At 38.9% G+C, this 15,415-nt stretch overlaps 1 protein-coding gene across 1 annotated transcript in view; it reads right to left on the bottom strand.

Moving 5' to 3' along the window:
- Positions 1-14,172, bottom strand: part of LOC122525927 (LIM/homeobox protein Lhx8-like) — a gene marked incomplete at its 5' end in the record, with an annotated part of 50,403 nt that extends 36,231 nt beyond the window's left edge. The window contains 2 exons of the mRNA XM_043648970.1: positions 7,912-8,120; positions 13,624-14,172. Of these exons, the coding sequence (XP_043504905.1) occupies positions 7,912-8,120; positions 13,624-14,172 (758 nt within the window). The remainder of the gene's footprint in view (positions 1-7,911; positions 8,121-13,623) is intronic.
- Between the last annotated feature and the right edge of the window lie 1,243 nt (positions 14,173-15,415).

The following is a 15,415-nucleotide window of genomic DNA, read 5'->3' as shown; positions in this document are numbered from 1 at the left end:
AGATATTACGAGATATCGAGCGACTTAACAGCAACACGCGAGAGACTTCAAAGGCAGTAATAAACTGCCTCTAATGAACCCCTTATCGCTCTCTAGGCACCCCCTCCTTCCAACCCTCCTGGCCCTTCTTTGACGACCTACCATCTACCGGTGGCGTACGTGTCCACCCTCTCTCACCTCTTTCTTTCTCTCTCACTTTCTCTCTATTTCACTTGCTGTACTCTACTACCTCAGCATGAACGCGATGCGGGCTGGAATCGAGTCCTGAAAATATCGAGTCTATGTCTCTTTCTCTTTCTTTTTCTTCTCTCCCTCTCTCTCTCTCTCTTGCGTCGCTATCGGTTTAACTTTTCTTTCTCGTCTTCTTTTGTACACGGCTTGTCACGAGGCTCGTGATAAGGCACTATTACCACATCGATCCGTTCGTCGTTCACTTGGGCACCACGACGACGACGACGACGACTAACGCGGAAAACTCTTCTCGCTTCATCATCGCGTGCTAAACTTCTATTATGTTCTCCCGTTGTAAATATTTTTCTTAATAAGGGCGCGAAAAAGTAGCATTAGGTTCTGATCGTTCGCCCGTCACAGTCTCGACGTTGTATCATCTTGGACTCGAGTTTGGTTATTTAGTTTTTTTTTCGTTTGTGTATGGAGGTGGGAGTGGGGGGGGAAGTTAAACGTTGTTAGTATCTTTAGCTCTTTTATCCCCATTTTATTGGCAATATGTTCGGTGGTATTGTAATATCGAACGGAGAATTCTTGTTGTGTGTATGTGTGTGTGTGTGTGTGTGTGTGTCTTTTTTTTTTTTATACAAGACTTCATCAAGTCTTTCTTAAGTAGATATGAAATAAATATGAGAAGACTTATTATATGTCGTATTTCATGATCACTAACGAGAAATTAATGATTGGTGGAGAAAATGAAAGGTGCTATCAAGAGATCCGTTAAATCGAATAGAATCGAAAGGTTTGGTCAATAAGGTAGTTTTAGAACATGATGATTTATCAATTGATCCAATAAATGGTACGATGAAAGAATGTAATTGAAATTTAACGAGCATGAAAGTTAGTTACCTAATCATTTCTATAGTTACCGATGATTTAAAAAACTAACCAAGTTGCGTTTTAAAAAAGTGATTAGAAAGGTACGAAATAAAACAAAAAAAAAAGAGAAAAAAAAACCAAACAGAAACAAAGATAAATTCGATCATAAGTTTCTGCACACTTTAACGTTAAATATATTATTATTTTATTATATAACGATAAAAAAAAGTGCAATATGATTAATCGTAATAATTGTTTCATTTCTAATCTACCATCGTTTAACGATTAAACAATAAACTAATCGTACAATCAAAAATTATAGATAATAGTGAAACATTTGTATAGTTTATTGACTAAATGTCATATAGCATCTGGTTGAAATCTTCCTAACGTACGTTTCGCGAGACTAGAAAATGGACATGATCAACGTAGAAGATATTTAGATCCGATATAAAGTCGCATTACGTAGAAAAATGAAGATGCAAAGACGGGAAGAGAGAAAAAGAGATAGAAAAACAGAGAGAAAATGGAGACAGACAGACAGACAGACAGAGAGGAAGAATCGCAGTTTTACCAAGTACAATTGTAACATGTGCTACACCACGATTTAACGAATGCGATCAGATGGTGCGATAAGCGACACGAATTACCCTTATCTGTCGTGAAAAGAGTAATGGAGCACTGACGAATCGATATTCGCCCTACGGTGACTACCGATGTGGTAGTTCTCTTTCTTGTTTCTGGGATTGCTTTGAATCGCATCGCTGGCTATCGATTATATAAAGTACGCAAAATATTCACAAGCGTGGTATTGAAATGAAATTGATAAAATCAAAAAGAATTTAGCGAAAAAGGGTTAAAAGAAAAAAAAAAAGAAAGGCGCGATAGATATACATTTCGATTTATGTTATGTTATGTTACTACACATTGGTACGTTTGTTTCAATCGAGTTCGCGAGTATAATCTATAATAGATAACAAACAACGGCATTTAATTAAAATAAAATATAATCATCGACGGATCTAACAAATGTCTAGAATTTGATAAGCTCATTTTTAACGATAACACGATATTTCCTTTTCCTTTTATCAATACAACGTTTATAGAGAACACGAGTGTGCGTAAACGATTTTTCGTCCATTTATAAAATAAAAAAAAAAAATAAAGAAAAAAAAAAAAAAAAAAAAGGGGCATCGATTATTGGACGACGGGCCCCCGTACAACGACGACGTCCATCTCTCCTTCTTTCGTAAGCATTCATTTTTTTGTTTCTCCACCGGCTATCGTTTTGTCAGTGTCAGAAATGATTTATGATTACCACCACCCCCACATCCCCCCCCGTTTCATTCTTCCGAAAAAAAGATCGAAAAAAAGATTAAAAAAAAAAAATACAAACAAACCGCAATGTAATGTTTGTATTTCCAAATGCCTTTTAAAACTATTATTACCGGATGCGATACGAATTAACGAGAAGGACATCGTTATTTGGTTGTACTTATGGCAAGATACTTGACTGTTGAATCATCGAGTATGTAGGAACTTGTAATTTACAATTTGAGTTCTAAGTAAATAACGACTAACTTTTAATTAAAACAGAAAAAATAAAAAAAAGAAAGAGAAAAAAATAAAAAGAATTAAGATTTACGTTTGATAAACACACATATCGTTACGATCATTCGTTACTCAACGTTTTGACAGAGAGAGAGAGAGAGGGAGAGAGAGAGAAACGACCAAACAAAGAAGTTATTCTTAGTTGTAACGTTAAGTGTTTCATCGAACTTGACGATGTGGGCGAAGATTTACGTTGCTTTAATACTTTAGCCGTTAATGGGATTACAGGGAATACCTTTCCTACATCCTTTACTGTACCTCCATTCTCATTCCTTCTCCCTTACTCTATGTCTTTCTTCCTTTACATTCTAAAGGGTTAGGAATTCGTGCGAAGAACTTCCTACCGGAGTGTCCCCCGTGCGCGCGTGTAAGCAAGAAGAGACGACATTTCCACTACGACGACAACGACAACGACAACGACAACGACAACGACAACGACAACGACAACGACAACACACGACACAACTACGAAAGGAAAGCGTACGAGTAGGAAAGAGATAGAGAAATATATATATGTATATATATAAGCGTTAGAAGAGACGCACCCTGTCGCCGCGCTCCGTCAAGCCCAATCATGTTGATTCAACAAAGTACCCACCTACCAAATTGCTGGAATTTGGTATTCGGCCAGAAGCTGAAGGAGGACGACGCGACGGGGAGAATGCTAGAGGGTATGGTAACCAAGAGAGAGAGTAACAGAGACGGATAGAGAAATAGAGTGAGAAAGTGAGTGAGAGAGAGAGAGAGAGAGAGAGAGAGAGAGAGAGAGAGAGGAACCTGAAACGGTCTGATTGCACATCTAGGCCAAACCAGCACAACGACGACGTCGCTCCAGCGGAAAGCCGGGCGATGATTGGCCGCTCTCCTCGCTCCGAAATCCACCGTCAATCCCTTCGACCCTCTCTCTCTCTCTCTCTCTCTCTCTTTTCCCTTCACACTCACTCTTTCATCCGAAACCCGATGGCGCTGCTCTCTCAGGCTCACTCCGTGCGAGAAGCACGGCAGGAGGGGGTGGACGTGAAGAGGGTGGGGATGATTGGACGCATCTCGGTGATTGTGGTACCATCCCTGCACCTCACCCTGGTCCACCACACACAGTCACCAACCCCTTCCAGATATTTCTCTTTCTCTCTCTCTTACACTCTCTCTTTCTCTCTCTCTCTCTCTCTCTCTCTATCTATCTATCTATCTCTCTCTTTCGTTCTCTTCCTATACGGCGCATCCTCTCCGCACGCGGTGGTCTACCCTTCCCCTTACTCCTGGCGCAGCCACCCCCTACTACACGCCTGTAAATCGAGTTTACCCTCTTGCCGTGGCTCAGCCCTTCAATCAAACTGATTGAAACATTCCTTGAATCCAAAAGAAACGAACCGCCGACGCTGTACCCCCCTCCTTCGCTTCGTTCTCCCTCACCCCCATTTACCATCCTTCACGTTTTCTACCTTCTCCTCCTCCTCCTCCTCTTCTTCTTCTTCTTCTTCTTCCTCTTCCTTCTCCTTCTCTCTCTCTCTCTCTCTCTCTCTATTTCATTCTTTTATCATCTATCTCTATCTTCTTCTCTCTTCACCGATCGACTGTTCTCTATTTCTCCGTTTTCTTCCCCTTTTTCTTCTTTTTCTTCTCTTTTCTTTTTGCAAATTGCCGATCTTTTTTTCTTCTCCCACTTTGCGAACGCCTCTCTTTATTCGCCCACACCCCCCTCTCCCCCTCCTATACGTCTCTTCTCGCACGTACTACACACATACACACACATTTTCTCTATTCGCACAGTATTCTTTTTCTCTCTGTTTCTTTGTGTCTTCTTCTTATTCCTGTACGAGGCCCGATTTCGATACCTCGTCAACACCGTCAACACCACGTAACACATCGACGATGTTCTCTCTAGCAATCGTCTTCAGAGCAACGAGAGAGATTCGTTGGTGCATTTTTTGTGTCCTCTTTATCTTGATTTTCATCAAGGAGTCGCAATTTCCGCGACATGTTTGACTTTCTCCGATTTCTTGTTTATGCATGTTTGTATCCATCGTCCAGGAGGAGTTTCCCCCCATTCGTTTTTCATCTAAATAAGTTTTTCCATTCTTGAACGGCAAAAACGCTGAAGTTTTCTCTCTCTTTAATCTTTTTCTTTTCTTTTATTTTTTTTTCTTCCTCCTTCGCAAATACTGATTATCGAACTGTAAAATGGATACATTATCTTTTTTATTTTATTCATATTGTTTTGTTTATTTTTGAGGTTATAGAGGTTATATTCGTTTTGGTACGCTAAAGAAGTATAACTTCTTACGTGTGTGTACGTACATAAGTACACACACCAGTTTTTTTTTTATTTTAAATATAATAATACTTTATGGGAGAATTTAGAGTATTCATCGAAATCATTATCATTCGAGAAACAATTTGGAAGTTATATAATATATATATATAGATGTATATTGGTATATATTTGTTGAAATGAGACAGTGCAATTTCCGTCACGATTTCAAAGCAACCTATACCTTCGAAGGAACGGCTACGAATAATCATTATATTGTACCTACTCGAAATTCGATTTATCGAAGCAATGTTCCCATGAACATTAAGCTGGATGGACGTCTGGAGATGTTCCATGATCAAATATTGATACTACGTTAGACCAAATCGTTCCACTATGCCAACAGATTAGAACGTACGTGCACAACGCCCGTGAGTCGTATTGAGAATGTATATACCCACTTCGAATATATGAACGCAACTTATGAAAGAGTCGTCAAACTATTTTCGGTAGACTCGAGAAATGTTTAAAATTAGCAAGAATCCTACTACTACCACCTACCTGACGTATATTTATGAAGAAATCTATTTTCTAATTCAATTTCTCAATTTTTATTTGTTTTAGTTAAGAGAATAGTTAAGTACAAAGGTATAACAAAAATATTACAGAAATAACTTCATTACAACTTCAATATAACTTCAACACAAAAAGCCTAAGAATTGGATTGAGTCATAATATGAATTATTCTCATACTTATTAAGTAATGTTGATTTAGGCTATCTTAAATTAACATTTATAAGTCGTCGTTCCTCGAAATCAACAAAAGAAGTTTTTAAAATACTAATTGCAGTTGCAACATCTGGATTCTGAAAGGAAACATATGTGACCGGCCATTTTTACAGTCCCCATATTCTGATCCGCGGTAAATACGAATACCTGGGACGGTAAATACGTCTGCTGACGTGACACGTGTGCTCGACGCGGCCGCAGTAAGAGACAGAGAAAGAGGGAGAAAGAGGGGGAGAGGAAGAGAGAGAGAGAAAGATAGAGAGAGAGAGAGAGAGAGAGAGAAAGCAAGAGACTGGTTGTTCTTCCGAGGAACGTTGCATTACGCCATATTGGCACCAGTTCGTGCTTATTCGTACGGGAATATTCAGACAAATAGATGGTCGAATATGTATGTATATTCATTGTAATCTCAACAACACAATGTCTCTTAAAAATAAGAGAGAAAACATTGGAAATAAAACGTTGAATACTCAAGTTCTCTCGATGCGAGGAATGGACAAAAGTGCGGTAAGGAAAATTACGAGGACGACGAAACAACGAGGAGATAAAGGGTCAGTCATTTCAATGATTCGATACATATCTTATTGTCGGAAGAAGAAGTATTGCGTATAAGTTACGGGAGACAGAATCGTTTAGAAAATTCATAGTAGTATATCTGTTCGACCGATCGGACGAGATTTAATATTTAATCGGTCGATACGTAAAAGAAACGGCCGTCGAATAAAAATCAAATGTATTCATTACCTTACGTGTGCACTAGCACGCAACCGAACACACATACATTGATACGGTTGAGGTAAATATATGTCCTTAAGATAGAAAGAGAGAAAAGACAGGTTGTGTCAATCTATTTTCGTGTGCCGACTAAGTTCAACGTCTGTTTCTCATTAAATTGCGCTCTGACCTCGAATCTCTCTAAATTTGGAACGGTCCTCGTGGATTAGGTACATATTCATTCGTCCCGGCCAGTTTCTGAACGTTTTCAATTTTCTATCGAACAAACAGATATAGATTTAATATAGAAAGTTAGAAAAAAAATATTTCTCGGAGATACGGTTAAGGTTTACCGTTATTATCGGGAACAACGTTACAACCATGTGTTACTATTACTACTACTACTACTATTACTACTATTCGGCCATTTTAGATTTGATTTCTTACGTGTACAACGAGATGCGAAAAATATACAAAATTGTTCAATTTATTTTACAGTCCTTTTTTCCTTTCTTTTTTCTTTTTCTCCATTTCTGACGGAAATCCGATATTCGCGTTGTATCGGCGAAGGTTTCCTATTTTTGCTTTTCGTTGTTGTTGCTGTTGCTGTTGCTGTTATGTTACTATCGAAGCAAATAACTCGTGATTCAACAAACCGACATCGGTTAACTTTCGATTTGGTGGAATAATCCATTTTCTTTAATTTCCGCGTATCGTTCTCGAATATCGATGTGTATTACCTTCTCTCTTTCGTCTTATCGCTCTTCAAATGTCGCTACGTTCGATTACCTAGCCTCACTATCTTTGTCTCGTCGCACGACTTTTATCGTAATTAATACTTTATCTTAATTAACACACTACGCATTATCTATACCAACACGGTTTCTCTTCAATTTTTCTTACCTTACGTTCTTTTTTTTCTTTTCTTTTCTTTTCTTTTCGTCTCTCATTCGATTCAAACATTTTTTCATCTCACGAGTTCGATATCGAGTCACAAGTTTTATCTTTAATCTTATTACTGCACGTTGCATTCCTTGAATCGTTCCTCGGCAAACGTTTATCATCATATTATATCCTGTAACTCTTCTGTGCGAGATATTCGATATTGTTTTCTTAAAAAGTTATCCTTAACGTATTTAGTACGTTTGTAGATAATCTCATTCAGTTCAATGTCAATTCTCAAACATATTTCTCAAGTGTTTCGACTTATCATCAATCAGTATTATAGATTACGTCGAGTTTTGTTTTACTTTTCTTTTTTTTAATTAATACCTTGTTCATACATCTTAACGACAGCCAACAATTTTGATAAATTTCTTATAATTTTGCATGTGTAATATTAATTATGATTGTCGTAAGTATTCTAAGTTCCAATGATCTAAGAAAATCGATAAAGGTAAAATTTTCATTTCTAAATTTGTGCGCTAATGAATTGATTGTACTTGATTGTATTAAAAGAAAAAAAACAAAGAAAAATATATAAAATATCTATAACTTACCTTCTGTAGTCGGCCTTACAGAGGATCATGCCGCTTTTGGTGTAGCAAGATTGGCCGAGTTCCGATAGGGTCGCATTACAGTATGTGCACTTCAAACAGCCATTATGCCAATAGCGATCCATCGCGAGTAACAGCCATCTTTCGACTATCTGACCGCCACAACCCGCGCATAACTGAGTGCTCGTTGGTGCACTTGGACCGCCTTCTTGCTGCAGAACAAGAAGAAGAAGAAATTTCTTATTACTTTGGGTGCAGTCATGTAAATTCATAAATTACTCTAACGTTAAACGATATTCTTAATAAGAGAAGGAGGAGGAGGAGGAGGAGTTTCATTTACCGATAAGAAACGAAATTTCATTGCTACGCGTGCACAACCTTCGTTTCGAGAGACAAGTTACGCGAGTTTCCAAGTATTTTAATTAAGTTACGTCGTAGAGGAAAAAAAATGAGTTTTATCCGAAATATTCGACAGCACGTTTTGCATTAATCTTTGTATGTATGTTTACACATACACATACACACACACACAATGTACATTTCTTAAATTTTGGAAGAATCGTTGGATCGTCTGAATGAGCACCACTGCGGACGGAGGGAAAGGGGAAGGCTAACGGATGGTTACCCATTCTTCTCGTGTCCAACTACGCAGTGGTACTCCGCACGCTTTGGTTTTAAGACGATACCTACTTTCCTCTTTCTAAATTGATCAACCATATTTTTTCAACCTTCCTTTTACTTTTTTCTTTTTTTTCTTAACGTATGCACGACAAACTGGAACCTATCGCGTGGCACCTGCGCGGGAGCGAGCGAGCGAGCGAGCGTGCGAGCGAGCACAATGCACGATTAAACAACGAGATTACATCTCGTTAATCGAATATACAATCTCAACGTTGGAATATCGTGAAGTTTTATAATACGTTACGAAATTATTCGAAATAAAAAGTGACGTGTTTTTTACTTTTTTATAATCGTCCACGTGTAAGAAAAAAAATCAGTTAACGTAAATCGAATTACACGTTAGATCTCGTAAAGCAAAAAAAAGAAAAACAAAATTGTTAAAACGTCCTATAAAGCACGTTTAAAAAATATAAATAATGAAATTCATGGAAATATAATATAGTATATTAGTAAATCGATTGACGAAAACGACGTTGGTAACACAAACACACACATACACAGAACGAGAGAGAAAGAGAGAGAGAGAGAGAGAGAGAGAGCTTGTCACGCGGGTCAAGTCTAGCGTGGGTTCGTAAGTAAAACGTGAGAAAGTTCAAGGCGTGCCTCCCTGCCTGCCTTCTTTGCATTAATGCAACCGCCTCTGACAAAAAATGTCCTTGCAGCACACGAAGTTGGTTCAAGCAATAATTTATTAGCCTGGAATGTCTCTTATACCACCGTCGTCGTCGTCGTCTTCGTCGTCGTCGTCGTCGAGAGAGTAACGCGCCTTGAGAAACTATTGTCGCCAGCACCAAGTCAATTTCCGTGATGCAACCTTTTCTTTCTCTCTCTCTCTCTTACTCGTGAACAACGCGCTCTTGTGCGCTCGCGCTCGCGCGCAACAGCGCACAATCTTACTCTCTTACTTACTTACTCTCTCTCTCTCTCTCTCTCTCTCTTTCTCTCTCTTTCTGTATCTCTCTATCTCTGTCTTTCTACTCGTGGTCCCCTGTACGTAACTCGTTCCATCCCGCGCACTTAATTAAGCCTCTTTCGTCGTTGAGATTTTATCGAGACGGCGAAACGAGGCGCTACTAAGTAAAGCTACGAACAATTGCATAAACATAAGATCTCATGGCACCGTTGCGGAAACTTTGGCCTGCGCGACAGGAAAGTGCGCGGTGCGCGGTGCGCGGTTCACGGCGAGAGTTTAAGAATTTAAGAAATGAAAGAAAATGAGATAAAAAGACTACAAAAATAAGAGATTGGATAGAATCGAGTTTCCGATATATGTACATATATATATGTTACTTATTTTATATAGAAAATTGTAACTTTAAAACGTTTCCCATCAATTCTCGATTGGAATAAACAAATTGGAAGGACACATTTTTAAAAGTACGAACTTTTACTTGATACAATATTGCTATAGGAATATAATTGAATTTTCGATTACGGAAATAAATTACACTCTTTCGACTTTCACTTTTATATTTATTATTTTCTTATTTATTTATTTTTATATATTTAATCTCGCATTAATGAAATATGTTAATTGTACAGACACAATGTGTCAGGTATATATCAGGTATTATTTGTTGTGCGAGACGACGCACGTTCCTTGAGAGCGTTTTGTCGAGCGTTCACGAGGCCCGCGGGAGAGCCTTATCTCTGAAACCGGTCGAGCCTAACGAAACAAAACGAGGATTTGTGCGGAAAAAGGTCCAATAGAAGCGATCCTCCTTCTCCTCCTTCGACCACCACGTCCTCCCCCTCCCCCCCTCTCTCTCTCACTCTTTCTTTCTCGAGTTCCGTTCGCTACAAAAAGGATCTTTTCTGTCAATTTTATTTTTATCAAAAATATATTGCCCCCCTTCCTCCCTCCCTCTCCCCTCGTTTTCCTGCCGAGTCTTTGTTTCAAACTACAAATTTTTAATTGAAAAATCAAAAGTAAGATCTTGAAATTGTTGTAGAAAAAGTTTTGAAAACAAACTCGGACCTTTGCATCTTCAAAAATCAGCATTGGGTATTGGTAACCTGATCTTAATTTTCGAAACGAACATAAATTTAGTAAAGGCAAAAATGAACGATAGCGTGTAAACCCCCCCCCTCTCTCTCTCTCTTTCTCTAGGAAGCTGTCAGTTTTCTGCCGTCGCTAGACGATTCGCATAGAATATATGTTCAATTAGTATTAAGATAATAATAATTCTTACAATTTTTTCTGCTGGAAAACACTTGATTTGATTCATCCGCGAAGGTATGGCGCTGTAATGATGCGCGTGAACCTCCATGATCTCTTCCAAACGATAATTACACGGAAAGACAAAAGTATTTGTATTCGTTCGGAACGGTATCAACACAAATTTAAAATCAACCCAACACGCATTTAAAGGCACTCTTTCCTTTCCTTCAAATTTATCTCCACTATTCCGATGAAACGGTTTCAACAAAGGGCACTCGGCTTTATCGTTTGCTTCCTATCCGTGAACTCCGAAGAAGAGGTGCGCACAAAAATAATAATAATAATAATAATAATAATGAAAAGGAACGAAAATGAAAAAAAAAAGAAAAAAACAAAACTAAAAGAAGAAGAAACTGGACGAGAAACAACACAAAGAGAGCGAAGAAAAATATCGAAATAATCGCACCGACAGGTGAAACACACCGTGGGTTCGTTCCGTAGGTGTCTTCAAACGTTAACCGGAGAACCTCAGGAATTTCACGGCTGTGAAATATAGGCACTAAAAGGGAAAGAAGATAAACGGAGTTAGGTAACTAGTGTGGAACGGAGTACGGAGAGAGGATGATGATGCCGGAGTGTCTTGGAAAAAAGGAGTTTGTGTTCGTGATATATCCAAGACTGTCGCGAACAAAGATTGCGAGAGAGAGAGAGAAGGAAGGAAGGAAAGAAACCAAGAAGGTACGAACCAGTTCCGACCGAAGTCAGAACTCAACTGACTGGTCTGACGATGCTTTGGGCCCCTCTCTTTCTCTCTCTCTCTCTCTCTCTCTCTCTCTCTCTCTCTCTCACTCTATCTCTCTTACCTCGTACATATATATATATATATTTACGCGCGCACAAACTCTCTTCTCTCTCTTTCTCTCCCTCTGAACAGAACGTAAGAGAGCGTTGGGGCCCTGGGTTCAGATACCCTGAGAAGGCAAGACGGGCCGGTATAGTGGGGGAAATAAAAAGGCGAGCCTAGAAAGGACCTAACTAAGGCTGAAAGAGGGGACGGTAACAGCGGTCCGCGGAAGACCGTGGGGTGGGGAATAAAGGGAAGAGAGAAAGAAAGAAAGAGAGGGGGGCACTCTGTAGCCTTCCTTCCCTTGGCATCCCCTCTGCCCTTATTCAATTATGTTTCTCCATGGTAAATGCCCATATTGTTACGTTTGTCAATGGCGAGCTAAGTGAGGATCACATAGACGGATAATGCATCGTGAATTCTAACTTCACGACCCTTCACCTTTATCTATCTTCTTTTTACCTTGTCTTCCTTGACTGTTTTTCTTTCCTCTCTCTATACACGCTTGTCTTTTCTTTCGATATTTTTTTTTTTGTTTTCATTTTTTTGTTAAAACTTCCTTGGTTAAATCTCGTAAAGGCACCTGTATAACTGTGTATGCATCATATTCCTTAGAGAAATTTTTCGTTTCAGGGGTTGAACGACGTGGCATGGATCAAGCAAGCGATGCTGTTGCTGCTGCTGCTGATGGTGTTTATTACTGACTTCGATGGATGTCATGGGAGAAACAACTTAGGGATAGATGTCAGGTGGTCTCATCACTTTTTTGTGGAACTCGAGGGTCAGGAGAAACATTTTGCTATTTAGAGTCGAGGTCAATAAAGTTGATTTCGTGAAACTTTAGAAGGATCTTGCTTGAATATTAATTGGAATATCAAAGTTTTATGGAAACGATGAACAATTTTTTTCTCTTTGTTTCATCGTCAAATAACTGCTTTTAATCAAGAGGTTTTCTATTTTTTTTTTTTTACCCCTTCCCCGTGTCCCCTCCTTCCCAATATTTCACGTACAAATAAAATTTGTTTTGTAAATTAAATTTTTATTAGGTGCGCAACGTTTCGAGTAAAATGGGTTTTTATTATTTCGAAAGTAATTAAACAAATTCGGTACCACATACTGGGAATGATTGAGGAATCGTTATGCTGCGAATAGTTTTTATTCTTTTTTTTTTTATTACGATAGAAAGTATCTTTCGCAATAAAGATCCGCACATTGATTATTAAATGGATAGTGCGATACTAGTTTCAAATACTTCCGCTTAAAAGAGACTTTCTCCCATGGTCATTCTCGCGCAACGGATGAACATAGAAAGTAGAGTTTGATCGCATTCAAACGTGAAAACCGTTCGTTGCGTGTTGCGTTATTAACGATAAGAAACCATTCTAAAAATGAACATATCTTTATCTATATTGTAAAATCTAGACCACGTTAACTTAATTAACTGGACGACAAAATATATATATATATACATACATACCTATAGCTTTGTATTTTCGAGCAAATCTTATCGAAATAACATCGGTAAAAACAACAGATGTACATTTGTCAATGAGTATCCTAACGGTGATCTTAACGAGCGAAACGAAATAATTGCTTTTTCTTGCTTTTAACTACAATTTGAAGCGAATACATTATTAAAATAACAAAGTTCTCTGTTGTTATACGTCGAGGAAAGAAAAAGAAAAAGAAAAAGAAAAAGAAGAAGAAGAAGAAGAAGAGGAAAAAAGAAGACTCGTAAAAAGTCAGATAGAATATGCAATGTGTTTTCTTGAAATGCTTTTATCGGATGATGATTTTTATTTTAAAGACCTTAACACACATAAGTGCTAACGAGACTAATGTTTAAACTTAACTAAGGCAGGTGTACTGTCCAGTGTTCTAGATGCAATATACGCAATAGCATATACGTTTATTATTATCATCATCATTATCATCATCGATATATCCTTAGTACACAAATAGAATTCAACTGGTAGACCATATTGCACGCGATATTCATTTTGGTTATATAAAACAAGGGGTATCTTACCTTAAGCGTACAGTTGTTATTGTGATTGACTGGTGGGTAAGCAGGATGACTTGGTAGATGGGGATGAGGATGTCCCGGATGGTGCGGATGGTCGCTCATCATACTACCGGCTCCATGATGATGTCCATTGGCACCCATACCTTGGCCAGATTGTAAAGAGCCATAGGGAGTAGCTGGGTCCGTGGAAACTCCATGGGGTGGTGAATGTGGACTCGGGAGGTCCGGGGTTGTCGTGGTGCCTCCACCACCGCCACCATTCGCTCCATAGCCGTGGTGAGGCCCACCGGGCCCTGTATGGTGTGGACTGCTTGACAAAGACGAGTGGTGGGGGTAGGCTGCGGGGTGGCCCGGGTGGTGGGGGTTCATACCAGCGGTTAGAGCGCTCGCCAGCTTGACCGATGAGAGGTGGGCCCAAGGAGCCCACCGACAGCTTGTCACGACGAAAAACAAAAGCTTTTGGGCCCTACCTCTCGCTCTCTCGCTCTCTGTCTCTGTCTCTCTCTCTTTCTCTCTCTCTCGGTTTTTCTTTTTCTTTTCAACTTTTGTTTTATTATTTTATCTTGCTCCCGCCGCTAACCCCTTCGCGGACCTTACTGAGGTCCGACTATACGGAAACCGGTTCTCTTCTTCCGGTTCTCTTGGACTAACTGAAACAAGAAAGATGGTAGTCGTATTAGGAAAACAAAGTTACGTGCTTTTTCTTTTTTTTTTTTGTTATTTTTCTCTAATAGTTATTAATTCGTATGGTATAAATCTAAACACTAACAGTTCGCTTTACAGAGATGATACATTTTCTACAAGTCCAGAAAATATTTTTGAACTTTTTTTTATTGCAATGTATAATCAATGAAAAACAGATTAACTTTTGTTGAAAGTATTTATTGTCAGGTTATCGTAAGTACTTGAAAAATCGTGACTAGGGTAATGTGGGAAACCCTGTATATATACATATATATATCTCCTGTTCAAATTTAATTCTTTTTTTTTTACCCCGTGGGTTTGTGCGACGGATCGTAGGCGTGTCAAGATCAAAGGCCTAATTTTCCGGCTGTTAATTTTGCGCTCGGATCAAAAACTCAAAACGGAAAAAAGGAAAAAAACAGAATAAAAAAAGAAACGAAAAACGAAAAACAAAAAGAAAAAAAAAGAAAAAATAAAATAAAATATAAAAGAAGAGAAAGAAACGAGAGAAAGCTTCTAAAACCATCGGTCAGTGTTAACGGCTGAACGCGCGTCTCTTTTTTCCCAATCAAATTCGACCGATCGCGATGATGGGGTTGTAGTTCGGGGTCCGAATGGGGGCTGCAGCGGTGGCGGCGGCGGGTGGTGGTGGTGGTGGTGGTGGCTGAACTGAATATGTGGATCGAGGATATGGCTCGAGGGTGGAGTATAGTGTGGTTGGATGACGGAGTTCGAAAACGAAGCGTCGCATTGTCACGTCGGCGAACAAAGCTCGTTCTAATTACTCTCCTTTATGATCTTTTCCGGCATCCCCAGTCGAATTTCCTCGGCCAACGTGGCGGCCCACGTGTGCTTATATTCTACTACTCCTACGGAAAATGATCGCGTTACCTCGTTATCCTCGTTATCGTTCCCAGTGTAAGCGTAAGAGACCGTATAACCAAACCCAAGTGCCCCTTTTCTCTAACGAATTAACGAAATGATGATTCTCGGGAGTATGGTTCACTATTATCGATTCACAGAAAAAAGAAGAAAAAAGAAAGGAAGTCATTGTTGCATCCAGATTTCATGAAAATGGAATTATTGTACAAAAAAGAAATAAATTTTCCAA

Source organism: Polistes fuscatus, unplaced genomic scaffold (genome assembly GCF_010416935.1).
Source record: "Polistes fuscatus isolate 324 unplaced genomic scaffold, CU_Pfus_HIC Scaffold10, whole genome shotgun sequence".
NCBI lineage: Eukaryota > Metazoa > Arthropoda > Insecta > Hymenoptera > Vespidae > Polistes > Polistes fuscatus.
The sequence above is the reverse complement of the archived record's forward strand: the minus strand, read 5'-3'. Positions and strand labels throughout refer to the sequence as shown.